The sequence below is a fragment of the Aspergillus wentii genome (assembly GCF_001890725.1).
Source record: "Aspergillus wentii DTO 134E9 unplaced genomic scaffold ASPWEscaffold_2, whole genome shotgun sequence".
NCBI lineage: Eukaryota > Fungi > Ascomycota > Eurotiomycetes > Eurotiales > Aspergillaceae > Aspergillus > Aspergillus wentii.
In genome coordinates, this window is record NW_024467833.1 from 4,196,370 (window position 1) to 4,220,014 (window position 23,645).

General features: G+C 48.8%; 10 protein-coding genes across 10 annotated transcripts; 4 read left to right on the forward strand and 6 right to left on the reverse strand.

Moving 5' to 3' along the window:
* Positions 1–218: 218 nt before the first annotated feature.
* Positions 219–2,069, reverse strand: ASPWEDRAFT_37471 (uncharacterized protein). The gene is made up of 3 exons (XM_040834689.1): positions 1,871–2,069; positions 978–1,367; positions 219–919 (listed from the first exon to the last, which is right to left on the reverse strand). Exons 1-3 carry the CDS (start codon positions 1,949–1,951, stop codon positions 422–424), a joined length of 969 nt encoding a protein of 322 aa, XP_040693333.1. The 5' UTR covers positions 1,952–2,069; the 3' UTR covers positions 219–421.
* A 1,037-nt stretch (positions 2,070–3,106) lies between these two features.
* On the reverse strand, positions 3,107–4,734 carry ASPWEDRAFT_37473 (cytochrome b5 reductase family protein). The gene is made up of 4 exons (XM_040834690.1): positions 4,541–4,734; positions 4,182–4,458; positions 4,043–4,117; positions 3,107–3,978 (listed from the first exon to the last, which is right to left on the reverse strand). Exons 1-4 carry the CDS (start codon positions 4,583–4,585, stop codon positions 3,410–3,412), a joined length of 966 nt encoding a protein of 321 aa, XP_040693334.1. The 5' UTR covers positions 4,586–4,734; the 3' UTR covers positions 3,107–3,409.
* A 733-nt stretch (positions 4,735–5,467) lies between these two features.
* Positions 5,468–6,994, reverse strand: ASPWEDRAFT_58008 (60S ribosomal protein eL20). Its single transcript, XM_040838358.1, has 4 exons — positions 6,863–6,994; positions 6,379–6,563; positions 6,122–6,298; positions 5,468–6,056 (listed from the first exon to the last, which is right to left on the reverse strand). The coding sequence occupies exons 1-4, from the start codon at positions 6,864–6,866 to the stop codon at positions 5,898–5,900; spliced, it is 525 nt and encodes a 174-aa protein (XP_040693335.1). The 5' UTR covers positions 6,867–6,994; the 3' UTR covers positions 5,468–5,897.
* A 144-nt stretch (positions 6,995–7,138) lies between these two features.
* On the forward strand, positions 7,139–9,448 carry csn12. Its single transcript, XM_040834692.1, has 6 exons — positions 7,139–7,924; positions 7,981–8,053; positions 8,105–8,257; positions 8,318–8,379; positions 8,428–8,848; positions 8,927–9,448. Exons 1-6 carry the CDS (start codon positions 7,368–7,370, stop codon positions 9,011–9,013), a joined length of 1,353 nt encoding a protein of 450 aa, XP_040693336.1. The 5' UTR covers positions 7,139–7,367; the 3' UTR covers positions 9,014–9,448.
* Positions 9,449–9,584: 136 nt separating this feature from the next.
* ASPWEDRAFT_37477 (BTB/POZ domain-containing protein) lies at positions 9,585–11,287 on the reverse strand. The gene is made up of 4 exons (XM_040834693.1): positions 10,790–11,287; positions 10,370–10,726; positions 10,024–10,297; positions 9,585–9,969 (listed from the first exon to the last, which is right to left on the reverse strand). The coding sequence occupies exons 1-4, from the start codon at positions 10,939–10,941 to the stop codon at positions 9,928–9,930; spliced, it is 825 nt and encodes a 274-aa protein (XP_040693337.1). The 5' UTR covers positions 10,942–11,287; the 3' UTR covers positions 9,585–9,927.
* A 1,296-nt stretch (positions 11,288–12,583) lies between these two features.
* On the reverse strand, positions 12,584–14,034 carry ASPWEDRAFT_104014 (ubiquitin-protein ligase RMD5; the record flags this gene model as incomplete). The annotated part of the gene is made up of 4 exons (XM_040827612.1): positions 12,584–12,802; positions 12,854–13,621; positions 13,690–13,817; positions 13,914–14,034. The coding sequence occupies 4 exons, from the start codon at positions 14,032–14,034 to the stop codon at positions 12,584–12,586; spliced, it is 1,236 nt and encodes a 411-aa protein (XP_040693338.1).
* Positions 14,035–15,886: 1,852 nt separating this feature from the next.
* ASPWEDRAFT_103827 (putative Sin3 complex subunit (Stb2)) lies at positions 15,887–18,475 on the forward strand (the record flags this gene model as incomplete). Its single annotated transcript, XM_040827595.1, has 1 exon — positions 15,887–18,475. One exon carries the CDS (start codon positions 15,887–15,889, stop codon positions 18,473–18,475), a length of 2,589 nt encoding a protein of 862 aa, XP_040693339.1.
* Positions 18,476–18,872: 397 nt separating this feature from the next.
* Positions 18,873–19,569, reverse strand: ASPWEDRAFT_37480 (Tim10/DDP family zinc finger protein). The gene is made up of 2 exons (XM_040834694.1): positions 19,418–19,569; positions 18,873–19,323 (listed from the first exon to the last, which is right to left on the reverse strand). Exons 1-2 carry the CDS (start codon positions 19,513–19,515, stop codon positions 19,137–19,139), a joined length of 285 nt encoding a protein of 94 aa, XP_040693340.1. The 5' UTR covers positions 19,516–19,569; the 3' UTR covers positions 18,873–19,136.
* A 247-nt stretch (positions 19,570–19,816) lies between these two features.
* On the forward strand, positions 19,817–22,072 carry ASPWEDRAFT_37482 (putative lysyl-tRNA synthetase). The gene is made up of 5 exons (XM_040834695.1): positions 19,817–19,920; positions 20,141–20,409; positions 20,468–20,632; positions 20,689–21,114; positions 21,177–22,072. Exons 1-5 carry the CDS (start codon positions 19,862–19,864, stop codon positions 21,956–21,958), a joined length of 1,701 nt encoding a protein of 566 aa, XP_040693341.1. The 5' UTR covers positions 19,817–19,861; the 3' UTR covers positions 21,959–22,072.
* A 268-nt stretch (positions 22,073–22,340) lies between these two features.
* On the forward strand, positions 22,341–23,551 carry ASPWEDRAFT_103691 (uncharacterized protein; the record flags this gene model as incomplete). Its single annotated transcript, XM_040827585.1, has 2 exons — positions 22,341–22,632; positions 22,692–23,551. The coding sequence occupies 2 exons, from the start codon at positions 22,341–22,343 to the stop codon at positions 23,549–23,551; spliced, it is 1,152 nt and encodes a 383-aa protein (XP_040693342.1).
* Between the last annotated feature and the right edge of the window lie 94 nt (positions 23,552–23,645).

A 23,645-nucleotide genomic window follows, 5' to 3' on the forward strand; every position in this document is an offset into this window, starting at 1 on the left:
CTGCAGTCTGTAGGGACTCTGTGCTCTGTGGTTTGTAGTACAATTAAGTAATGGAAATCTGGGGAAGACATGCAGTAGTTGATTACTATTTCATTACTATTTCATGCCAAAATGCCAAAGCCCGGCAGAGGCAAGGATGTTACGCCAGCCAGCCACATGACGTCTACACAAAACCCTCTTCGCTGTGGATTTCGGAGTGCTTCGGCTACATCGAATTACCGAGTTTGTAGATGGTAGTAGAAACTTTTATTTAACTTATTCACCTGCGAAATACAACCCAGAAATTCTTACTCCGGACTCTGCAAACAATATAACCTCCCGCCAAGTATTCCGGCATCTGACAAACAACTTATAGCCAATACAACCCTCTGCTCTAGAGGTCAAACCAACAGTATACATTCAAGAAGGAAATTCCAGCACTCTATTCGTCAGTGCCAGCCTCGCTCTTGCGCTTCTTCTTGGTGCGCTTATCGGCGGCAGGCTTGCGGGCGGAGCTAGGGGCCTTCTGCTGCTCGTCCTCCTCCTGAACCTGGTCCTTTTGGGTCCGGGCAGAAGTGCGCTTCTTCTTCGGCGATTCCTTCTTGTTCACAGTGGGCGAGGCCACCTCCTTGGCGGCAGGCTTGCCCTCGCTACGGCGACGCTTAGCGCTGCTGCGAGGGGGAGTGGGCTCCTTGACAGGTTCTGGGGACTCCTCCACTTCTTCTTCCTCTTCCTCCTCGGGTTCCTGTTCCTGTTCATGCTCTTCCTCGTCTTCATCCTGCTCCGATTCATCAGCAGATGCCTCGGCGCCAGCGACATCCTGCTGGAGCTGGCTGGAAGCGCGCGCATTGTCGTCATCAGGGACGGGAAGGCCAGCTTTGTAGGCCTTCACCTTCTCCTTGTAGACCGCGAGGTTGTCAGCATAGAGCTTCTTCCACACCTATCAACGATCATTAGTAATCAAACTCCAAAGTGATATGATAGCGGCAAGTGCATACCTCTTTCTGGGGCTCAGGCATATCAGCCCAACGACGAGTTCCCTCATCGGCAACGTCCTTGGGTCTCGAGTTGCCACCCAATTCCTCAGCGATGCGGGTTCGGTTGTGCTGCATGTACAGGAAGTAAGGAGTCAAGGCCCGCTTGGGAGCGTTGGGGTCCGGAGGAGCACGCTTGCGCTTCTTCTTGTCGCCGCCCGCTTCGGACTTGGCGCCAGGGCTGGAAGCACGGAGTCCCAACAAACCGCTGTCAAACAGCGACTGGGTGATGCCGTTGATACCGCCAATGTCGAGACCGGCAGGGGAGCGGCCCAGGACGGTGTTGGCATGGGTGATATAAGCACGCGACAGGTCCGAGACAGCGGACTGCAGCTGCGCAAGACTCATGATGACCTGGTTCCATGTTAGTTGAACCTGGCCAGGAGGTATATTAGGTAGCGCAAAAATTTCAGGAGCAGCAGCATTGGTAGACTCGGCAGCGAGGCCAATACGCGCGACCATTTGCTGGGCCGGCGTGAATTGGCGTTGCGCCGCCGGCTGCTTGGGGGATGAAGCGCGCCTCGCCATGCCGGGAACACGAAATTTTACAGAGGGATGACAGCGCCCAAGAGCCGCAAAGAGAAAGCGACACAGGGAAAAATGCACGAGAATTGAAGAAGAGCAGTTCTCATAGAATAAAATAGCAGCACATAATTATCCTTTGAAGAATTTGGGGGGGGGGGGGCGCTTTGTAGGCTTCTTGTAGGCTTTGTTTACAGACGCGTTGGGGCTGCCGGTGTTTCCAGCACCAGCACAACCCCAGCAGGGTACAAAATGACCAGATGCAAGAAGAATATGATACATAAAAGCATGCTGCGTAGAGATACAGAGTCGAAAAGAAAGGCGAATCAACTTACGTTATCACGAGTTCTGGTGAAGTCGTCAACATTGACGCTGACATGGCCCTCCTTGGGCTTGGAGTCGTCCTTGCGCGACATTGCGACAAGACGCAACGGAAACACTCAATTGATATTTGAAAGTAAGACGATGAGACTGAATGTAAAATGAAGATAAGAGAAAAAAAGAAGAAGAACGGTTGTAGGGAGAAAAGAAGAGAGAGAGAGAGAGAGAGAGAGAGAGAGAGAAAAAAAAAGAGGGGTCACAAAATAATAATGGAGAGAGGAAAAAATAAATTTTTCATCGGCGGGCGGGTGGGCGGTAATAATTAAGGGATCCCCTACTAAATCATAGAGGCCGGCAAGGCCCTAAGACGGGGCCACTGCTTTGGGCTTAGGCCTTGGGGGGGACGCAGTGAACGGGTTTGCCTCTTTTCTCTAGCGGGTTTCATGGGCAGTCCGGAGTGTCCCTAGGCCTGGCATGGGCGCTAGTCCCGCTGAAAGGGGCCCCTAATTGGGCATTCCCACACCCCCATTATTACGTTAACTCACAAGGGCAGCTGGCGGATCGCCCAAGGCGCCCGGAAAAGGCCCATCCTCCTCTCCCCTTCCCTAGTAACCGGCGCAACCACTTCTTTGAAACCCTCGTCGCTTACCTGGTAGTTCGGGGGTGAGAATATTGGCCTCACAAGCCCAGCATCCAGAGCCCCTCCTGCTGCAACACCACCTCCCGTTTACCAGCTTATCACTCCTTCTGATAGGCACATCACACCTAACTCAGTATATTGGTCGACTGCAGCAGAAGGTACGTACATTAGGCTGGTCATTCATTCCCTGTACCCTCTTTTCTTTTCCCACACAAATATATCAGTCACAAGGATTTGCACTGAACTGCGTCTCACTTGGCCATCGTAGGAAACTCCTATGTAGCTCTAGCCTCTGCTTTCCCAGCAGTAGGCAAGGTAAAGAATGGCAAACGTCAACCATACCGGGACAACCACTGGGTCACCCCCCCCCCAAGCCCAACGCCACGCCACGGCCCAGCAATCGATCGCAAACCACCCCCGCCAACTTGGGGGTTTGAGGGCGTCCCGCGATCGTGTAAAAGTACTACTATGTGCCTATCAGTAGCTTTCTCTAGTATGCTGTTTCATCGTAGGATTTTAGCTATTTATGGCCAATCAATATTGTCGCTTTGACTACTCTGTAAACAGTGTAAAATTGACGTCTACATGGAATTGGATTTGGCTAATGTTTGGTGTGTGCCTGGGTGGTCGCATCATACCCCGCTATATATATCCAGACCTCCGACAGAGCTCCTGTTGATGACAGCTATCGTTTTAGACAAATCAAACAAAAAGTTATCCTAAAAATAATTAGAACAAGCCACGACCCTTTTCCGTACGTCATGCTATTCATTACGGTTAGATTTACTGGAAATCGACGGTATACGAATAGCAGTGGATATATGCCCGTTCGCTAAATAGGATATAATCTAATGACACAAGGGGTAACAACCCTATCAAAACACTCTAAACAAATGTTTCATCGCTCTTTAGCTTAGAACTTGAAGACTTGGTCCTTGTTGTAACCAAGCTCCTTCAGGATACCGGTCAGCTCGCCCTGGTCCTTGGGGCTGACCTTGTTTCCACTGATGGCGTTGTACAGACCGGGGGGTCCGCAAACGAAGAGCTTGATGTTCTCCTCCTTGGGCTCGGGAAGGACGGTCTTCAGGAGGTCCTTGGTGATGTAGCCCTTGCCACCAGTCCATTCGGCGGGAGGCTGGTCGAGGACGTAGAAGGCCTTGAAGCGCTGGGGGTAGGTGTTCTCGAGATCCTGGAGCTCCTTCTTCAGGAGAATGTCCTCCTCCTTGACGTTTCCGAACACCAGAGTAACCTTGGTCTTGTCCTCGGGGTTCTTGAAGATCTGGCGAGCCAGCTGGTACATGGGGGTGATACCAGTACCACCAGCAATCAAGCAGATGTGGTCGTGCTTGTTAGCCTCCCAAGGGTACTTGGGGAGAGGGCCCTTGAGTTCCAGGCGCTGGTTCACGTTCATGCTGTGGAGGTGCTCAGACATGGCACCGCCGGGGTACGACTTGACGACAAGCTCGAGGTAACCGGGTTGCTCTGAAAAATGAATGAGTACGGTGCGACACAAATGACACCCAGGGAGAAAAAAAAAATCAATTACCTTCATCGCTGGTGGGAGTGTAGGGGCGGATGACAGCCTTGCCGCCCTCGGGCTTGAACTTGGCCAAAAGAGCAGCTAAAAAGTAATTTGTGAGCTGTTGATCCAAAAAAAGACGAACCCTCAAAATTAAATCACTTACAGGCAACCTGCAGACCGGAAACAGCCTCCTTGTCCTCGAACTCGAAGCGAAGTCTCTTGGTGTTGTGGCTGAGCTCCTCAATGTTTGCGAGCTTCAGGTCAACCCATCCCTGCTCACCACCGGTGAAAACGTGAGGGCGCTCCTTCGGCTCTGCATTAGCGGTGCCCGAGTTGTAGCGCCAGAGGCCGACACCGAGACCAGCGAGACCGACAGAGATGTAGACGGGAGCGAGGGACTTGCCGCCCTTGGGTGCCTCAGTAGAGTACTTGCGGAAGCTCTGTGGGCGATGAGTTCAGCGCAGATTCTTTGACAGGCACAAAAAAAAAAAACACAGTGTTATTTGCGGGGGAAGCTCTTACCTGCCTCAAGGGCTGAGCACATCTGAAAGCTTGACGAGAGAACATTTTGTATATCTAATTGGAACAAGTAGGTTGGCCAATTGATGCTGGAACGGTAAGAAGAGAGGTTCTTTTAAGAGGAGAGGGCGGGCGACACGAGAACCTTGCTGCTTTCGGGGTCCGAGTGGCCGGTTTGGGGCATGACGCAATTTCGCTCCGGTAAACAAGCCCCGAATCCCGACGGATCTTACTAAACAAACGCCTGCTAAATATTACTGCGCGTGTGCAACAATGCCATTGATAGGCTTACATGGTGGTAGAATTAGTTGCGATGATATCAGAATGTCCGTCGGAATTGATTATGTAGCTCCCAGCATTTGGTGCTCTACCCGGGGAGATCAATGTCCGCAGTGGAATCCCACGTGTCTGCTACACACTGTTCGATAGGTAACAGGGTTGACCTTCCAGAACTCTGCATTAGACTTCAACGGCTCTAAGTCATATTAGACATTAGTACCTTAGTAGATGGACCAAGATACGATGACAAGACATGGAAGTTTGGAGCTGATGCAGATCACTTTCCAGCCATAAAGCCCGGTGAGAATTTTTTTGGCCATATCAGAATGTTCAAATTACACAGATTCACTATCAGTGCTTGCCCTCACTCTTCTCAACTCTGTTGCTGCGTTGTGCTTTTTTTTTAGTCACTTGGCGAAGATTTGTTATGCTCAACGTCAACATCCTTAACAGAGAGTAATCACCATAATAATAGCAGGATGACGCCGACAATCTCAATCAAAGCTGAACCCCAAGGATTGGCTTGCAGTGGATATATACGCCGTGCATGATGCACCTGAAGATCAGACATGAAGCCACTGGATTGTTCGCCAAAGAGAGAACCAATGGTAAAGCCCAATGAGTTTTGGTGATGTAGGATTCAAACGTAAGCTCGGCGTCAAGATATTTTGACTACGTTGGTTGTATTGGAGTATCTGTATGATTGACGACAGCATCTTTATCAGTAGCTATCGTAAGCTTCCCTTCGCTGTACTTGGTGCTATCACACCTCGACATTACATCAATACTGCACCATGCCTCGAAGAAGAGAACATCGTGATTGACTTGAGTTAGATGATCATCATGAGCTACATTGACAGAACCGTGACATTGAAAAAAAGTTAACCCCAATATTTTTGTGTGATATAACTTGAAAGGGTCGCTGCAGAGGACTAAAGAGACATCAAAACCATCCTTCCCATTGTTTGGGTTGTAGATACACGCCATGCTCTCCGCGTGATCCGTGTCCTTCATGCATGCTATGGCCATTACATAGTCATTCATCCGCACACTCCTTCCCCCCAATCCGACAACTTCACATTTATGCGAAGGTAGACGGCCGCGAGTAGGCGAAGATCTTCTTGCCAGCGGGCTTGGAAACACGGTGAGGCAGAGGGAACTTGAGGTCCTTGCTGAGGAGCTGCTTGATGTAGGGGCGGCGAATGCTCTCGGCGTCGTTGACCTCAACGACCTTGAGGATCTATACGTGATATCATGGTTAGATAACAAGTCCCACTGACATCTTCCGGGGGAGATAAAACGTACGGCAATGGAGCCGAAACGGGCACGGTGACGGGCAGCCATGTCCTGGTAGAGAGCCTCAACGGCGTCGGTTCTGCTCATCTCACGGAACTCCTTGTACATGTTGTGGGTACCAGAGCGCGAGTCGTAACGGATCCAGATACCGAAGTTCTTGACCTTGAGGGGACGCTTCTCGTTGATCTAGTAGATAGAAATATCAGCCGCTGTTGCCATTTCTTCAAATTCCCTCGTAACCGGGATTTCTGCCAGGCTAGACATACCACATTGAGGCTGACGATCTCACCGTTGGCCTTCTTGACCTTACGGAGCTGGGTCAAGAAGTACCAGAAGCGCGACTTGGCCACAACAGTGTTGGGCGCAAAGATGCGCATGCGGTACAGCTTGGGCGTGGGGTTGGCCTCGGTGGGCAGATGACGCCCGATGACCTGGTACTCGGTGAGACGCCCTATTAAGTCTCCAGTCAGTCACTTGTCCAAAGATGCCATGGGTTTCCGTTTCGCTTAAAGCGGCTTGATTCGAAGCAGGCGGCGTGCGGCACGTTGTAGTTGATGTTGCGAGCGTGTGTAGGGACATTGAATTTTTGATCAAATGCGACGATAATTTTTTTTCCTCCCCCGCGAAATATCCCTCCAGCACCATGTCCATTCATGACAGCCAAAAATTCCCAGTCATTCAATTCCTCCCATAGACAAATCTCTTTTCGTGACAGTGCCGTAGAAAACTCATCCTCCGGTAATGTGTCGCTCATCGTTCGCAACGTACGCACCGCAGCCGTATCGAAAGGGGCAGAATCTGGAAAGGGAAAAATTGTCACTCACCCATCTGGAAAATTAATGTCAGTAACTATCTCAACAAAACGATTATCGCAAAATCACAAGGGTAGGGCTTACTTTTGTCGACGGTGTGTTGGTTGAGTCTCGAGAAAGGTGTGCCGTGCCGTTGGACTCGTCGCCGGGAATTGAGGATTTGTGAACTTGTTGAGTTAGGGCTGCCGCCCTTCGCCTAAGCGAGTGGAGGCTTGCCTCCGATTTTCGCGCCATTCCGCTTCGGGACCACCAGCCACAGGGGCTGATAAGACCATCTGCACTGCCACACCATTCCCCACCTCCACGGCTTCTTGTTTGATGCGTTTGCGATTATGACGGGGAAGGGAAGGTGAAGTCAATTGACAGCTTCAGTGATCTTCCATGGACTTTCACCTGCTCCATTCGCGATAGATACGACTCAGAAATACTCACAGCCACCGACCATGGCTTCCATTTTTGCCGATTTCAAGCAAGGCCAGAAAGTCGGCTCTGGTCATCATCTGGCGGCATCTCTCACGCCGGTCGCGCCCGCCGACCATCCCGATCGATTGCGTTCGTTTTACTACTTCTCCAACCCCGCAAATGTCTATCTTGATCTACGCGATTCCCTCTTCCTGACCAATCGTCTGAAGCTACCGAAACAAGAACAAAATGCGTGGATTGATATCTTCTTGTCGTATTGGAAGGCCGTGGGGGAGATCATCAAATTCGAAGAGTCCCCCCGAGGCGGTAGCTGGGCCAAAGTATTCGATGCTTGGAAGGATCTGGTCAATGTCTTGATTAGAGGCTATTCGAACTCTGGGCTTCAGGCATGGACAGTGCCGTGTCTATACGTTGTCGGAAAATACTTGCGGATCTTCGCGATCAAAGCAGATGCCGAGCTTTCTTCCCAGGAGTCGGTTTCTTTTGGAGAGGACGTTGCGGACTTTGAGAAGAGTGCGAAGCTTGAAGAGACTGCCCGGATCATTAATCGGATGTTCACCCTTTGTCTCAGTGACAGGTAGGCAATTTCTAGTCTCTAGTATCGTCCTCTAGACCTTTCTAATTCGAATACAGGGCACCGATTGAAGAATCGCGCAAATGGGGTATTTACAACACGACCAATTTGATGTTTAAGACATATTTCAAAGTACGAATAGCATATACCTCTCTGATGGAGTCTTCTAACCATTATATGCAGATCGGCTCTGTTGGCCTTTCGAAAAACCTACTCCGTGCCCTCAATGCTTCATCAGTAGACCTACCAGATTTGAGCGCCTTCCCCAAGTCTCATATTGTCACCTTCCAGTATTATGTTGGAGTTATTCATTTCTTGGATGAAAACTACGCACAAGTACGTACAATATCAAGCCTCGTTATTTTAAAAGAAGCTAATTCTTGTGGCTATCTACAGGCAGAAGAACATCTAGCGGAGGCGTGGAGGCTGTGCCACAGACATGCCCTGAAAAACAAAGAGTCAGTAATGCACGATGTATCTGCCGGTTTATACTGACTTTGTTGAAGGTCGATTCTCACTTATCTTGTGCCCTGCCACCTTGTGACGACACATACCCTGCCGAGCCAAAAGCTTCTTGCACAATTTCCCCGTCTAGAGGGTTTGTTCCGTCCATTATGCAATTGCATCAGGAAAGGGGACCTCGTTGGCTTTGATACAGCCATGTCTGCTGGGGAGGAAGAGTTTGTAAAGAAACGCATCTACTTGCCTCTTGAAAGAGGACGCGATATTGCTTTACGCAATTTGTATCGAAAGGTGTTTATTGCAGGAGGGTTTGAAGAACCTAAGGACGGGCAACTTCCGCTTCGGCGGACAAGAATCCCTGTTGCTGAGTTTGCAGCAGCATTAAGAATAGGAACTCATGCAGATGATAGGTCGCGTGTTGACATTGATGAGGTTGAATGTCTTTTGTCGAATCTCATATATAAGGTGAGTTATCTGTTTGATTTGGTTTATGCTTGGTTTTCACCTTGGATAAACAGATCAGTGACTGATGCATATACTTAGGGACTTATGAAGGGCTATATCGCCCGTGAGCGAGGAATGGTTGTCTTGAGCAAGGGTGGAACCGCATTCCCAGGAACAGGCGTCTAATATACTTCCCCAAAAGCACGCCCTCCTCATCCTCATCACCATCGACTAAATAATTTACGAAGATAACGCAGAACTTGAAGATCCTCTCACTCGGGCAGTTCACCTTTGCCGAAAGTAGTCGGTCCTTTCAGCCATGCATTGAGCATCTACATTCATCTATGCTCGACTCCGTGTCCTCTGGGTGTAGCTTGGTCTGCTGCAAGTGACACCAAACTTTGTCAACTAAACATACACTGATCATCATATTCCTACGAGACCATAGAGCAGTGTTTGTGAAGCGAGACTTGGTCCTCACTAGGGAGCAAGATTATGGAGATCTTGCTTATATAGCATTACTCTTGACGATTTTCATGATGAAATGAGTTGAGCCATTCTGAACTATAAAGAAACATTGACATGTCCATAATCCTTTGAAGTAATTGCCTTACGGTAATGCACCACATAGCATAGACACTAAACATAAGTAAATTGGAGAGGGGCAACGTGCCATACGAGTCGAGTCAAGACGAGTCGTACTTTTGGACTCGACGAGTCCGAATCGATGTAATACTCGACACGACTCGTGTGACACCGTAAGGAGAAGTGTTGGTTCTGCAGAGCTAATAGCCAGGGGGGCGACGATGGTCACAGAGGCTATTCCCATTGTTTTAGGTTCTAGACTCCTAGGTTCCATCGCCCATCCAACCTAGTATGATAGAGTAGAGAGATATTTGATTGTTTCTGTCATATTTTGCATTTAAGTAATACTATACAGCGGACCTGCCTAATGAAATCATTTGGAATGAACGCCTTCTCTTGAATCCAGAAAATCCCTCAAAGGATAAACGAAGGCAAGAAAGATTAAAGGGGTATTGAGAAAGGAAAATCATTAACCAGGGCCACAACAGAAGCTCTGGCATCATAATACAACACGATCAATCTGCGAGGGGAGCCTTGAACGTAGCGTCGAGATCATCCTATTGACATAGTTAGTAAATGATAAGGATTTGATATACGCACGGGAGACGAACCATGTGGTTGCACATTGCAACAAACAGATCGAAGAACAGCTTCCCACCCTGCTCCATTTCCATTTGCATTGTACCGCTACGCTTGAAGGTCGACCTGCTACGGATAATTAAAGCTAAGTAGTGGGCGCGCAGTTTGGATTCAGTATCGGGAGTGTTAGCGTAGGCGTAGCGAGCGCTGGTGAGGATTGTACTGCATTGGATACCGCAATGCAGGCCTTGTTTTCGGAGAGATAGACGCTTGAGGTTTTCGATTCCGTATTTTTCGGCTGCGCAGCTGTAGAAGGAATTGGCGTTAGTGATGGGGTCTGCAAAAACTTTCGTCGCGGGGTATATGTAGAGGCCTTACTAGACAGCTGTATCTTTCAGAATGATAGCCTCAGCTCCTTGATGATATATAGTAGCTTCATTGCTCTGGACATCTTTACTCATGCTCGAATCTTCCAGCCACCAATTCTCATGGCTCTTGTCATGCACCAATCGAGGGTAGTAATCGCCAGTGTAGAGGTACTCGAGGACACAGGAGAAGATCTCCGGCTGTTCATCGGGCATATTTATCGGTTTGGGGCGAGTCCCAGACCCAGACGACTGTTCACGACAGTATGTCGCTAAGAGAGGAGCACCGCGGATCATATTCCAGCGAGCGGCGAAAAGGCGTTTTTGAGAACCCACGGCAAAGTAAATGACCATGTCAGAGCCTAGAGAGCTGAATGATCGCATTGATGTTAGATGGATTCTGTGCGAGTTCTAGCGTTTACCAATTTCTTACCTTCCATCTGGCTTCTGGCGTCTTTCTGAGACTCTGGAACGGGTGGGCGACTCTCGAATTGGCCTGCGGACTCGGGAGGTGGACTTTCTAGCTCCATATTTCGAGGAGAGGCTTTCAGTTTGAGGTTGCGCTGGTCGCCTTGTTGAAAACATCTTGATTGACTATGCTGGACCACAACTACAATGATGGAAGACAATGGGAGAGAAAAAAAAGGGGGAAGAAAGACTCAGGGGGACGGAAGAAAGGAAGGCGAAAGAATCTGTTTTATAAAACGAATAGTCGTACGCATGAGATAGGTAATTCCTTAGTCAAATCAGATACGAGCAAAAGGGGGTGAACGAGAAAGCACCCGGGCAATAAATCGCATCAAGGAGGCCCTCCTGCGATAAGCCGCGGGGGAGGCACGGATGCTCTTATACATGTCCTGCCCTCCCCTCCATCGGAACAAACATCCCATGAGGTGCATCAGACACGATGCAGAGCTGAAGCACGATGGAGGAGCGCAAATAGACGCGTAACAAACGGCCGGAACTGGTATTCCACGCGTAAAGTGGTTTTTTTTTGCGTCGCCAAATCGTCGCGCAGTCACGGGACAGCCATTGGCCAATCAGGGTGCAGGACAGGCTGAAGGGATTGCCACTGTGGCGAATCAGCAGACGATCTGCATTGTGTCCCACCCGGCAGAGATGATCCGTCATTTCTTTGGTTTCAATCGAGAGCAGAAATTTCGGGTGGAGGTGGAAGACAGAAATGATCTGTCGATTGCGAGATATGACTCGTATCTGCTCAATGGACAGTTGTACATATTATGCATGGTGATGGTGAATCACAGTAGTACTTGTGGTGAGGGGTACAGGGCCAGGGGAGTTGTTTCATACCTAGCTACAAATTATCGTCAGCCTTGCTGCGTCTACGACTCTACGTATCTGATATATCCAATACATTGGCTGTATGCATGCCTTGCTTGCGGTATCATGCATCATATCGGGGGGTTGATCCCGATTATCTGACAACACCATCCCCTGATTCCAAATGAACAGATGTCGAAGAAGCTGTCGCAGAAGCCCTGGAAAAGGCAGACCAAAAGCAAATCCAACTCGCAGGTGTCGCTGTTTCTCACATGTCATCAGGATAACCGACACCGAATGTGTTATTGAAGAGACGTTCGATCATCCCGTCGTAGGAGCTCGGCAGCCAAACAGGAAAATATATCTATGAACGTCTCGGCACCGTTAGGTTTAAAAGAGAACCCCACAAATTACTGCAAAAGGATGGATTTCCGGCTCTACAAACCACTGTATCCGAACTCCGGGGAGTAATCAGAAAGTGTTGGCCAAATGGTCTTTAATGGGCTAAATGTGTAGATAGAATGCAGTAGGCAAGCATAAAAGAAGCCAACGTTCCTATATGGTTGACAATATAGAGGCTGGATCTAATTGATTCTATAGAGTACAGCAGTTTTGGACTCGCGTCTCATTTCATTCAAATCATTGGGATTAAGGGGTTATGTCATACCAAGCTCAATCATGGTATGAACATGCTTACTCCATAGCCCGTATAGAGAAGTTGGATCGCCCAGAGAGCCGAGAGGACAGTATATGCATAAAGGAAGTATGTAGGTATCCAGCCCAAAAACGCCGACCACCCGAAACACCCTGAAACTAAAAGAAACCTTATTCGTCCGGTTCCATCGCTATTTTCCATCGAAGATTGCCTAGTGTGTATGAAGATTGCAAGTCCCGACGTCCACGAACTAACGCTGTATTCAACCCAATTCAATGCTCGTGCGGCCTCTCACAAAACAACCTTTCTTGCATCCCGAGGGTGACTCTCGCTCGGGCAGTAAGGGCACTTGAACCGGCTGCCCTTGCCTAGTCGCCTCAAAGATTCCTGCGCGATAACGTGACCGCAGGGCATCATCATTGGGGGGTTATCGTCCGTGGCTTGCTCTTTAGATACAGGGCAGACGAAGATAGAGTGGAATAAATAAGATGGTGGGAGTGGAATTTCGACCTGAGTAGAAGGGTTAGCCGTGCAAATATCGAGCTTGATTGGAATACTTACTGGTAATTCGTGTTGCGTGGTCCATTCTGTACGCTTTGCTTTCATGATAGTCTGCAACTTAAGCAGGGTTGGAAGAGCAATCGCACCAGCAGTGGCAGCGATGTATAAGGGAGAGTCTGCAGAAAGGCCCAGAAGCGAGCAAAATTCGCGTGTAAAGGAGTTTGCAACATCGGTCCAGGCCCATGGGTTGTTAAAGATGGATCTGTATGGGGAAGTCTCCAGATTGGGGCAAAACGCCATTGCTCCCATCAATTGCTGAATCTCCCTGAGATATGTTGGCATGAATACATGGAATTCGCGCCTGGCATATTCCAAAGCTGCATGCCGGCCGGTAGAAATGGATGTTTGCGAGTTGTGTCCCCCACGAAAGAGCCAGACAAACTGTAACCGGCAGAGTTCAAATTCCAAATTACTACCTCTCGCCTCCAAGGCATCTTTGTTATCCCTCGACCACTGAATTGCCGGCAGCAAATTATTATTCTCCTTCAACTCTTGCAGTATGTGGTACATCATGGCGAATTGTTTTCGAACTTCATCCGATGGGACTTCTTCGATGTCAAGGAGTGTTGCTGCATTATCTGCGGGGGCTGTATCTGTGTCTCGCGCTGTGTCGCGGGGCTTTTTGTCTGATATTTCGGAGAGGAATGTTGCAGCGACAGAGAACTGCCCTTCTCTCAGAAGGTGCATCGCGATGGCTCTGTCGATAAGGTGTTGCTGGGAGGATAGGGCATCATGCTCGGTACTTGGGAGTGGTCTGTCTTTGAAAAGCTGGAATAAGTTAGATATATTTGAATAGATAGAGCTTCAATGATGGAAGAGAATGACGAATGAGTTACCTTATCTAACGATTTGGTGTATTTATTAAGGCCGCTATGCGTTTCTTTAAGGTTGTCATTCATGGCATCAAAAGATGATTTGACTGGATTTTGGAGCTTCGCTAAGGTCATAGATGCTTGGCTAGGGTCTTATGCAATTTCCATCGTCAGCGCCATGTCTAATAATCGACCTCGGTGATGTAGTCTGTGATTAGGCATGAAACGGATCTAGAGGGTGAACGAACCAGATGCAATCGCTTCCCGAGCCGACTGGAGGAGATCTATTGTTGTCTGCACATTTTTGAGACCTTGCGAGGCTTTCAGTCTCCTCGAAAGTCGCTCGTGTTCTTTTTGGACGAGATCCATGATGGCTGAGGGAGGTGAGGTGGGCACTGAATGCGGAGTTGAACAATTACCGCTGCTTCACAACCGATATTGTGATAGCCATGTGGGAAGCCCTCGATAAGTATTTCAGCCTTCCTGAGAAGGCGAGTACAATCCTCAGGTGGAAGAGCAAATATAAAGCAGTTGAGATAGCATGTGTTGGTTAAGACTGCTTGCTATCAGCAGACAGCGGAGAGTGGCACCGCATGCCCCCGATGAGACATTACGACATGGGTCACGTGTGATTGAGCTGTGGCATGCTGCCCCTCTTTTTCATCGCAAGATCCAACTCGCTAATCGATATTGCTCGGTACCTAGACAGTTAGTAGAACCTGTCAGCTCTGAGGAACGATGAGCTTGTTCAACTACGATAATTTCGTTTTTTTTAGGTTTCAGTCAGTGGAATACTATACCGTAATCTCAGCATTGATTGTATGTCCGGTACAGAGATATATGTGGATCAAGATGAGAGACTTCATACTACGTGGGTACTTCGTATGGAGTATGGAAGATGCCCTTTGCACTCCACAACTAGCTCATAGCCCAAAGGGCTTTCCCGGTCTCTCCAAGATTGATGTTTGATGTTCATTTCATCTTTCGTCTTTAAATTTCCAATCGCTCCAGCCTTAGAAACAGCCTCAGGCATCCATTGGTCTCATTCAGTGAGCTACAGCCAATCAGAACTCGTACCCGACTTTGCCCCACACGAAGACAGCTCGCTTCCACTAGCGCGTTTTCCTGGTCTTGGCGTAGGTATAAATTCTCCCATCGCCCGCCGTTCTTTTCGAATTTTTTCTTCTTTCTTTCTCCATCCTAGTGCACGGGTTTTACATGTGTCAGTGAGGAGACATCCGAGACCATGTTTTTGCTAGTTGAAAACTACCTAGTTGACTGCTCCAGTTGGTCTTAGGATCGGCTGGGAATTTTTGAAAAAAATTTGCCCTGACTTCAAATTTGTCTTGAAGCTCAGCCTACGAGTGCAATCTTGCCTTCGTGGCAAGGAAGAAGTACTCTGGGATCCATCAGTCTTCTTTTCACTGCTGTGTCGCCCATGTTGGTGGCCTGTAGAGAAGAGATACTTGATGCTCTTGTAGTTTTGTAGCAGCCTTGTAGTTGATTGTCATCTCGATCCCTATGCCGTTGTAGTGAACGAGTTCGTGCAACTCGTCGAAGAGGTCGATGTCTGAGACGTGCTTTGTTCCTCAGACACCGTGCCAGCCCCTATCTTCGTTGTGGCGGTGCTCTTCAAGGTTGTGGCTAATGCCACTAGGCAGCTGTATTATGCAGGATTCTGCCTCGTCAACAGTTACGCCGTGCAACCCTGATTGATTGATTCGATAATAATAATAATAATAATAATAATAATAGTCTTCTTGGAGATGGCCATGAATAGATGTCCTATTAATTATTAATAACCTCTTGCCATCTGGCCGTGTAAACTAGCAAACTTGTTTCATCTTCCAATAGCCGCTCACCGCTCTGATCTGTTACAATGTGACGTCGCCGGCTCAACCCTGTACTTGTAATTGTTCTTGCCTCTCTTCACATGCCTTCAAAATGCCATGACACCCCAATCTTTCGCTCTCCCTTTCACCCGGAACTCATTCAACATTGGATATGTCCCGGTTCCTTTCTCTTTGGCGATCAGTACAAGAAGACCCCAGGAGGGTCGATGATTTAACGCTTTTTCCCCTTTCGTCCTGAGCTTGGCCTTTGGATTTGGATGTTATTGCTTTCTTTCTCACCCGCAAGCAGTCGGCTACGATTCTAGTTCCTCTTATTCTAAGCTTATATGCTTTAAGAGCCTACCTGTCTTTACAAGTTACCAGCACTCATGCAGACAACCGCACAGGCTGCGCCTTCTGCGCCAATTAATCACGAACATACGAACGCGCCGGTCAACCCCAAAGAGAACCCCTCTCCCATTGTTAATGGACCCAATACAACCAATGGAGGGTCTAACATTCCACATGGCCACCAAAAATTTGTTTTCACAGACCCTGTCGCCCTCCGATACCTCGAAGAGGACCCGTCGACGATCGTATTACAGCGGCGTGAAGAACTACAAGGCTATGAGATATACATTGTGGAACAATGGGCTTGTTCAAGGACGCATCCTACATTTGTCATAACAACTTTCACGGGGGAGGCTACACACAGAGTTTGGGTTGGCGTATTGAGCGTTCCGACGGATGAAACGCTGTGGTCACCTCGGCTGAAATTATACTTCAATGCGGTGACCAAATGCCATGCCCGGAGGAAAGAGACGCCAAAGGGGGCTGTCATAGTCACGGACTTGAGCACGTTTCCGTCCGCTCTTACTGTTATCCCGGTACCTGGCGGTGATATCAAGCGGCACAGGGAGGATTTCATTGTTAATGAGAACTTGAAAAGGCTATGCTGCTCTGGTCGTGCTGGCTTGAAATTGCAAGCACCCTCAGCAGCTACCGAAGCTAAATTTTACCAACTCTACCGGACCAGTGAGAGAGTAAACCTATACAGTGCGGTCATGGAGTTGGTCAAACAATGTCAGATGGCTTTGATGATGTTTGGCAGGCTTGCCCCGGAGTACGTGGATGGTTTGCTGTGCGATGTAACCGAGGCAGCGATAGGTGACTGGTGGGCAGACGTGGGGATGGACCTTTATAATATTGAACCAAGCGATGGCGTACTTGGACCAACCACAGTGGCCGCTTTGCTGGGAACCCTGCTCGGTGCTCGAAATCGACTTCACGCCTTCGGTGCCCCGGTCGGGAAAGACGCGTTCGATATTTCTAACCTCAAACGAGGAGTCTCGAGCTTCCAGAAGTCACAGAAGCTGAAGCGCTCAAGACGACTAGACCAGCCCACCTTAGCAAGGCTACATCGAGTAACTGCGAAAGCAGCAAATTCAGAGGGATGGACTGATGCTGTCAAGTCGACAATGGCAGAGCTGAGCGGGCAAGGTGGTGAAATGGTTATGGGTATGGTGCGGGGCCGAGAAAAGGGTGGAATCGCTGATATCGAAACGCTTGATATCGACAACTTTGCGCACTTGGTCACGGGTGCGAGGGCCAAGTGGTTGTGGCTGGGTAAGCCACGCAAAAGCGGTATTGGCGATGGGTTTGCCAGTGAGCCACCAGCCGCAGAGATGATGTTCACCACAAATGACCAAGGCGGTTATATGTGGACGAGTCGAAAACGACACTCGAATGAAGAACTAGCTACCGACCGTTCCTTTCAAGGGCCGGATCGATCATGGAAACAACCTGAGACCGCAACTAGTCTAGATGAGAAGGACCAAAATCTCAGCAGAATGGTTCTCAAGGGTGTCAGTGGAAAAGTCTCAGATGCGCGAATTGGATTTGGCAGGTTCAAAGATGCAGTAGGACTGCCAAACCTACGCTCACATCATCACAAGCAGACAAAGGATGGCGTCGATTTTATTGGCGATGCTGCATATGTTCCTCCCATTGACAGTGAAGCTGAGACGCCAGACATGAAAAATTTGTCCGAGCCTGGAAACCACATCGAGAACGCTACTGGGAATTATGCCGAAACACGAGTTCATGATGAAGAAGCGCACACCGTTCCATCATTGAACACGCTTTTGCCAAAATCTTCTGATTCAAAACCACCGGAAATTGTCGTCGACACTGTAGCGTCTCAAAAAGATTCTGAGTCGCCACGTAAAGAGTCGACGGCTCGAACAGAGGACGAGGAGCAAGATTTGGAGCTCTACAAGTCACGATCATCCGAAATGTCAAGTGATCGGGAAGAAGTCTCGGGGCTGGCTGTAATGTCGCTGCGCCGACCGCAGAGTTGTGCCGACTTAAGCCTAGGGGATGATTCCCGGCGAAGGGACAATTATTGGCCTAGACATCTATCTTTCAGCACAGTCGAAGAAGTTGTACTTGGCTGGGAACGCCTGGAGGGTCAGAAGCCCGTTCAAGAGAAAGCTGGCGCCAGCTTAGAGGAAGCCATCGCCCATGAAGACATAGCGGCCTCCGATGCGCGTATCTTCAGCTCCAGGATTCTGGAACTCAGTGAAAACACAGTCCCTTGGGTCGAGCGGCAAGTTGGTGCTGTTGATGGCCTAAACCAAATTTTATACGACCGCCACGAGGAAGTTAATACGGTATACTTGGAACGGCTCGAGGAATACCAAAAACTCCGTGAGAGGTCCAGTGATCTACTAACCCAGGAACACTCTTACTGCATGGACAGCATGAAAAAGGTGGAACTAATGGGCGCAAAGCTGGACTACGAGCTTAATGTCCTCGGGTCCAAAGTCGAAGACGTCGAATCCGGCCTAGGGGAATTCGAACGACACGTTATAGAAATAGAAACGCGGGTCCAGGCGCTGATCCAAGGCGAAGAAGAGAAGCAGAGCACCTCTTGGCTCTCTTGGTTTGGCAGGCTGGCCGGGCTCTCTACGCAATAATGCTGCGTTTAGTGGCTTTTCAACAAGCGTTTTGTAATATTTATATACCCATTCTAATGTATGTACTTTCAGGCAAATAGATTTCTGGCGTTGGGAATTTGAATGAAATGCTATAGAATTGCATCTTTTTACAGGAGTCTTCGTCACTGAGTTCTCTTGTTTGGCAGTACGCCAATGGTAATACTGCTTTGCGCTCCTATAGATTTGATGGATATAAAATTAGCGACGTGTAGCCGTATATACCCATTTTCACGCCGTTCTTGGACACTTTAAACGCTTGAGCCTGGTAAAATACGTAGAGAAGCGTCTTTACTGTACGGTGGTGACGGTAGTCCGACAGTAGAGGTCTGATGTGTTTGTTGGCTTTTCAACAAGCTTTTGTAATATCTCCTATATACCCATTCTAGTGTACATATCTCAAATAGGTTCCTGGTGTCGCCTCGACCGTGCAATGCATGATAATCGTGAACAAACCAGCTGGCTACCAGAGAACAAAAAAAAATTAAGCGTAGGCTTCCGTCGGTTAGAGAAGCATCAAATAACCAAAGGGCCAAGCAACCCAATTATTCGGCGAAAAGGCGTTGATCATTTTCTTCCTTTTCTCCTCCACGACCCTTCTCAATCAAGAGGTTATCTTCCTTGTATCTGTCTCCTTCTTCCCTTACATGAATCCACCCATACCGCCGCCTTGGTTACGAGCGGCCTCACCCTGCATCTTCTCGCTGACCTTGATGTTGACATCGAAGAACTTGGAGACGCAGCGGTCAAGGCAAACGGATTCACCCTTGTTCAGATCACCTTCGCGGTAGTCGTTGGGAATGCACTTCTTGGTGCAGGACTCGGACAAGCTAGTGACATCGCGACAGGTCAGCGGGTTTTGGTCTGCGAGAAGCCATGTATGCCTCAAGAAAGCATAAATCCGTATATATGCATGAATCTCACCGGTTGAACATATCGGAGATCATCTCGACTTCAGTTTCCGCGGCAGCAATCTTCTCTGCCGAGGACATCTTGGGGGCACCGCCGAAGAGGAAAGACATAATGACGGAATGAAACCGGGAGGTTTAGGAAGGGTGAATTGATGTATAAGGTAACTGTTTTGCAATTAGCAATTGGACCAAGACTCCTTTGATATCGTTGGGCAATGGGAACTGACGAATTGAAGATATCCCAAATGGGTGATAGGTGTTTGAAGCTGGAGGTCTTTAGGTCTGGTTGTTATTGCAAATGGATTCGGGCGGAGGTGAAAGTCGGCAGCAGCTCGGCGGCTCACCGCCTTTGGATTTTTTCTCCCTCTGTTTCTTTCCACTCCCACGACGGCTTTTCGTTTTCTTTCTTCTTTTCAATTTCCTACGATGTGAACTGCGTAGTTTTGGTCTCATCCCAATGCAATCAATTCGCCCCCGGTGGGCTTCACAGCTGGGCTTGCGAGGTCTTCGATCTAGGTAAGAAACTGATGATGATGATGTTTTTTTTTTTTTTTCTTTTGTTTGCCCACCAATTGCATGATGAGAACAACCCTACATCTACCAGAACCGCTGCAGTGATGCTTGCTTGCAAGCAGTTTGATCATAAATGGATTACTACCTGATACCAATTGTCAATTTTTCATGTTTTATTTCGCAACCATTTGAATTGAATGTGCAGTTGCTAATAAAAAATCAGTGCAGGACCGTTGATCTCTCGTACTACCGGTACACCCAGATTACTCAAACAACCCCTCTTTTCCTCTATAAAGGTTAGGGATAGCAGTACTACAGCCTCTCCGGCAAATGCATTCAGGGATCGGTTACAGGAAGTCAAGAATGCTTGTGCCGACCCGTATCCTCGTCTTGCATCAGACCAGCGCTCGGTGAGCTGTGCGGAGTTTCGTTCTCGTTACAGCCACCTGGCCGATAATCAAACAGTAGAAGAAGACAGCGTTGTCGTCAATGGTAGGTCTCACAGCATGCTCTGGCCTTGGCCTTGTTGTCCCTGTACTTAGATCAGTAGGTAGGATACGTACCTATAGACTCGCTGGAAGCAAATTGATATTTTTCGATATTGTCCAAGATGGCCACAAAGTCCAGGTCATGTGCAATCAGCGCCGACTGGATGGTGTGTCGCCCCAGGATTTCAAAAAGCTTTATCGCCTTCTCCGTCGCGGCGATGCTTTCTGTATGTATCTCAGCCATGCGCTTGTATTTGTTCCCGGGCTGAACACTATGTTATAGCCGTAACAGGTAGACCTCACCGTACCGGGCGAGGAGAGCTCACTATCGAGGCAACTGAGCTGCCTCAGTTACTGTCTCCTTGTCTCCACGATGTTCCTCTCGATGCAAAGGAGCATGAAAACTCGCCCTACGCGCGCCATGTCCAATTCCTGGCCGATCAAGATACGGCAGATATAATCAGAGCCAGATCGGCTATCATTCAATATCTTCGCCAGTTTTTCTTAGATAAATCCTTTATGGAAGTTAGCACTCCAATTGTGGGATCTATCGCAGGCGGGGCCATCGCTCGTCCTTTTTACACATCTGCCACGGAGTTCCCAGAGCGGGAACTGTCTTTGAGGATTGCTCCAGAACTCTGGCTGAAGCGTATGGTGGTTGGTGGTTTCGACAGGGTATTTGAGATTGGTCCTTCATTCCGTAACGAAGGTTGGTACAACAAGCTCCGACTCATACTTAGAGACAGAAAGACTGATTTATCACTGCTGTAGGTATTGACAAAACCCACAACCCCGAGTTCACGACTTGCGAATTCTACCATGCCTATGCAAATTTGGAGGACCTCATGTCAATCACCGAGAAGCTTCTCTCGGGCATGGCTGAGCATATCCGCCAATTCAACAACGAGAAGGGGACATTGAAGCCGACAGAGGTGGACTTTTCAGCTCCTTTCCGACGGATTGATTTCACTTCTGGCATTGAAGAGAAGATTGGTCGCAGTCTGCCCGACCTTCAGTCCGAAGATGCCCTAGCCCAAGTCAAGCAGATATTCAACGAGCTTTCCATCCCTGTCCCGGAAAATCCCACACTTCCTCGACTCCTGGATGAGCTTTGCAGCACCTATCTCGAACCAGAATGCGTAAATCCAACCTTCATCATCAACCCCCCAGAATGCCTATCGCCGCTTTCCAAATCCTTCACCCACCCAACCAACCAGCAGCGCGTGGCGGCCCGAGGAGAGCTCTTCATCGAAGGAAGAGAGATAGTGAACACATACGAGGAAGAGAACTCGCCATTCGAGCAGCGACGCAAATTCGAAGACCAGGTGCGCTTCAGCAAAGCCGCCAACGAGACCGAGGAAATCGACGAAAGCTATCTCGAAGCGCTAGAATGGGGGTTGCCGGCTACAGGCGGCTGGGGCTGTGGAATTGACAGACTCTGTATGCTTTTCACTGGCGCGAAGCGAATTGGTGATGTACTGCCGTTTGGTAATCTGCGGTCTGTGACTCGACGCCATGATGGATTCAGTGGCCCGGCGCCGCGTGAGTCTTGAGTTGTGAGTGGTGTCGATATTGTATTTTTATGGATATCTGTAATTGGATCTGAGTGCATTTGTATAATAGTATCTAGGGAGCTTTCCCGAATGTCAATGAATCTTCTATCTCCATATCATCAACAACACTAGGAACACAGCTATTCTTTTGTCATATACCACATCACTGTGATCTGAAGATACGCCCGCGTAGAATATGGCTCTAAAGCACATATATTAAATAGTAGCCTAAAGAATGAGTTGGAATGTATGTTCTTTCTTGTTGACATGTGGTCTCGGCAAGAAGAGGGGTTTTGAGGTGGGGTATACAGACATTATCGCTATCCATTCATCTTCCTTCCTTTATCAATCAAAAAAACTTCATCCTGGAAGTCATCGAGAAATGAGTTTGAACGGTACATCCCAGACCCAAGCGGTCACTGTGAGTCTTCAGCAGCTGATCGATGGTGAGTCTAGTATAAGGAAGAAAACTCTGTCAACACCCCAAAAGGATGAGTATCATGATGCTAACCATGCCGCAGGATCTGTCTCATTTGACACCCTCACTGAAGCTTTTGGGCCGTCTTCTCTGGGAATAATCGTCGTCAGGGACCTTGATGCGAAATTCAAGCAGCTTCGCGCTCAGGTCCTCTCCAACGCTTCCTATCTCGCCGCACTTCCCAATGACGAGCTAGGTAAGCTATCTCCATAAACTCAACCCACACCTATACATGCAGTAAACTGACAAACACAGAATCCCTCTCAAGCCCTGAAGCCAAATACCTCGTCGGCTGGTCCTGCGGCAAAGAAACCCTCCGCTCCGGTCACTTCGACACCCTCAAAGGCTCTTACTATGTCAACTGCGCCTTTTACCAGAACCCAGAGCTCCAAGGCGCTCCCGCTGACGGATTCCCTGGATTCTCTGAATACACCGCAGACAACATCTGGCCGTCACCAGAGCATCTCCCGACTTTCCGGAAGAGTGTTGAGGAGCTATGTTCGCTGATTATCGATACCGCTGCTCTCGTGGCGAGAGCGTGTGATCGTTATGCGGTGGCCAACATCGATGACTATAAACCGGGGTATCTGGAGCATGTCGTGACAACGAGTTTGACTACCAAAGCACGCTTACTACATTACTTTCCTGCGCCGGAAACAGACCAAGGAAAGGAGGGTGAAGGTGACGACGACGACTGGTGCGCAACACACCTCGACCACGGCTGTCTCACTGGCCTCACATCGGCCATGTTCATCGACGAAGCCGCAGCTCCCCCTTCCGCAGCAAATACCGATACCCATACCCCCCTCCCGGAACTCCCTCAATCCCCCGACCCCAAAGCGGGTCTGTATATACGATCTCGAACAGGCGATATCGTCAAAGTCAACATTCCTAAGGATTGTCTCGCTTTTCAGACTGGTGAAGCGTTGCAACTCATTACACGGGGTAAATTCCGTGCCGTGCCACATTTTGTCAAAGGGGCGAAGGTATCCGGGGGTGCGAAAATTGCGAGAAATACACTTGCTGTCTTTACGCAGCCGAATCTGGGAGAGGAGGTACAGAAGGGTACCACGTTTGCGGACTTTGCCAGGGGAGTTGTGGAGAGGACTTATTGAATAGTTGGCTCTGAAGCTGGCCTGTACTGTTTATCTTTGTGTTGCATTTTATATGAAACCACACATATCCAAACCCAAAATCATCATTACAAAT

Excerpts from the sequence above, each read along its gene's own strand:
- ASPWEDRAFT_37480 (XM_040834694.1), bottom strand. The coding sequence starts at position 19,515 with ATGTCTTTCCTCTTCGGCGGTGCCCCCAAGATGTCCTCGGCAGAGAAG. Across the intron at positions 19,324-19,417 it reads ATCTCCGATATGTTCAACCG|CTTGTCCGAGTCCTGCACCA; the intron begins GTGAGATTCATG and ends CGATGTCACTAG.
- ASPWEDRAFT_37471 (XM_040834689.1), bottom strand. The coding sequence starts at position 1,951 with ATGTCGCGCAAGGACGACTCCAAGCCCAAGGAGGGCCATGTCAGCGTC. Across the intron at positions 1,368-1,870 it reads TCACCAGAACTCGTGATAAC|GTCATCATGAGTCTTGCGCA; the intron begins GTAAGTTGATTC and ends ACATGGAACCAG. Across the intron at positions 920-977 it reads TGCCTGAGCCCCAGAAAGAG|GTGTGGAAGAAGCTCTATGC; the intron begins GTATGCACTTGC and ends GATCGTTGATAG.
- ASPWEDRAFT_37473 (XM_040834690.1), bottom strand. The coding sequence starts at position 4,585 with ATGTTCTCTCGTCAAGCTTTCAGATGTGCTCAGCCCTTGAGGCAG. Across the intron at positions 4,459-4,540 it reads GTGCTCAGCCCTTGAGGCAG|AGCTTCCGCAAGTACTCTAC; the intron begins GTAAGAGCTTCC and ends CATCGCCCACAG. Across the intron at positions 3,979-4,042 it reads CACTCCCACCAGCGATGAAG|AGCAACCCGGTTACCTCGAG; the intron begins GTAATTGATTTT and ends TTCATTTTTCAG.
- ASPWEDRAFT_37482 (XM_040834695.1), top strand. The coding sequence starts at position 19,862 with ATGCAATCAATTCGCCCCCGGTGGGCTTCACAGCTGGGCTTGCGAGGT. Across the intron at positions 19,921-20,140 it reads TTGCGAGGTCTTCGATCTAG|TGCAGGACCGTTGATCTCTC; the intron begins GTAAGAAACTGA and ends ATAAAAAATCAG. Across the intron at positions 20,633-20,688 it reads CCGTCGCGGCGATGCTTTCT|CCGTAACAGGTAGACCTCAC; the intron begins GTATGTATCTCA and ends ACTATGTTATAG.
- ASPWEDRAFT_58008 (XM_040838358.1), bottom strand. Across the intron at positions 6,299-6,378 it reads AGATCGTCAGCCTCAATGTG|ATCAACGAGAAGCGTCCCCT; the intron begins GTATGTCTAGCC and ends TCTATCTACTAG. Across the intron at positions 6,057-6,121 it reads CCCGTTTCGGCTCCATTGCC|ATCCTCAAGGTCGTTGAGGT; the intron begins GTACGTTTTATC and ends TATCACGTATAG.
- ASPWEDRAFT_37477 (XM_040834693.1), bottom strand. The coding sequence starts at position 10,941 with ATGTTTTCAACAAGGCGACCAGCGCAACCTCAAACTGAAAGCCTCTCC. Across the intron at positions 10,727-10,789 it reads CGCCAGAAGCCAGATGGAAG|CTCTCTAGGCTCTGACATGG; the intron begins GTAAGAAATTGG and ends GCGATCATTCAG. Across the intron at positions 9,970-10,023 it reads TTGCAATGTGCAACCACATG|GATGATCTCGACGCTACGTT; the intron begins GTTCGTCTCCCG and ends CTATGTCAATAG.
- csn12 (XM_040834692.1), top strand. The coding sequence starts at position 7,368 with ATGGCTTCCATTTTTGCCGATTTCAAGCAAGGCCAGAAAGTCGGCTCT. Across the intron at positions 8,258-8,317 it reads TGGATGAAAACTACGCACAA|GCAGAAGAACATCTAGCGGA; the intron begins GTACGTACAATA and ends GGCTATCTACAG. Across the intron at positions 8,380-8,427 it reads CATGCCCTGAAAAACAAAGA|GTCGATTCTCACTTATCTTG; the intron begins GTCAGTAATGCA and ends ACTTTGTTGAAG.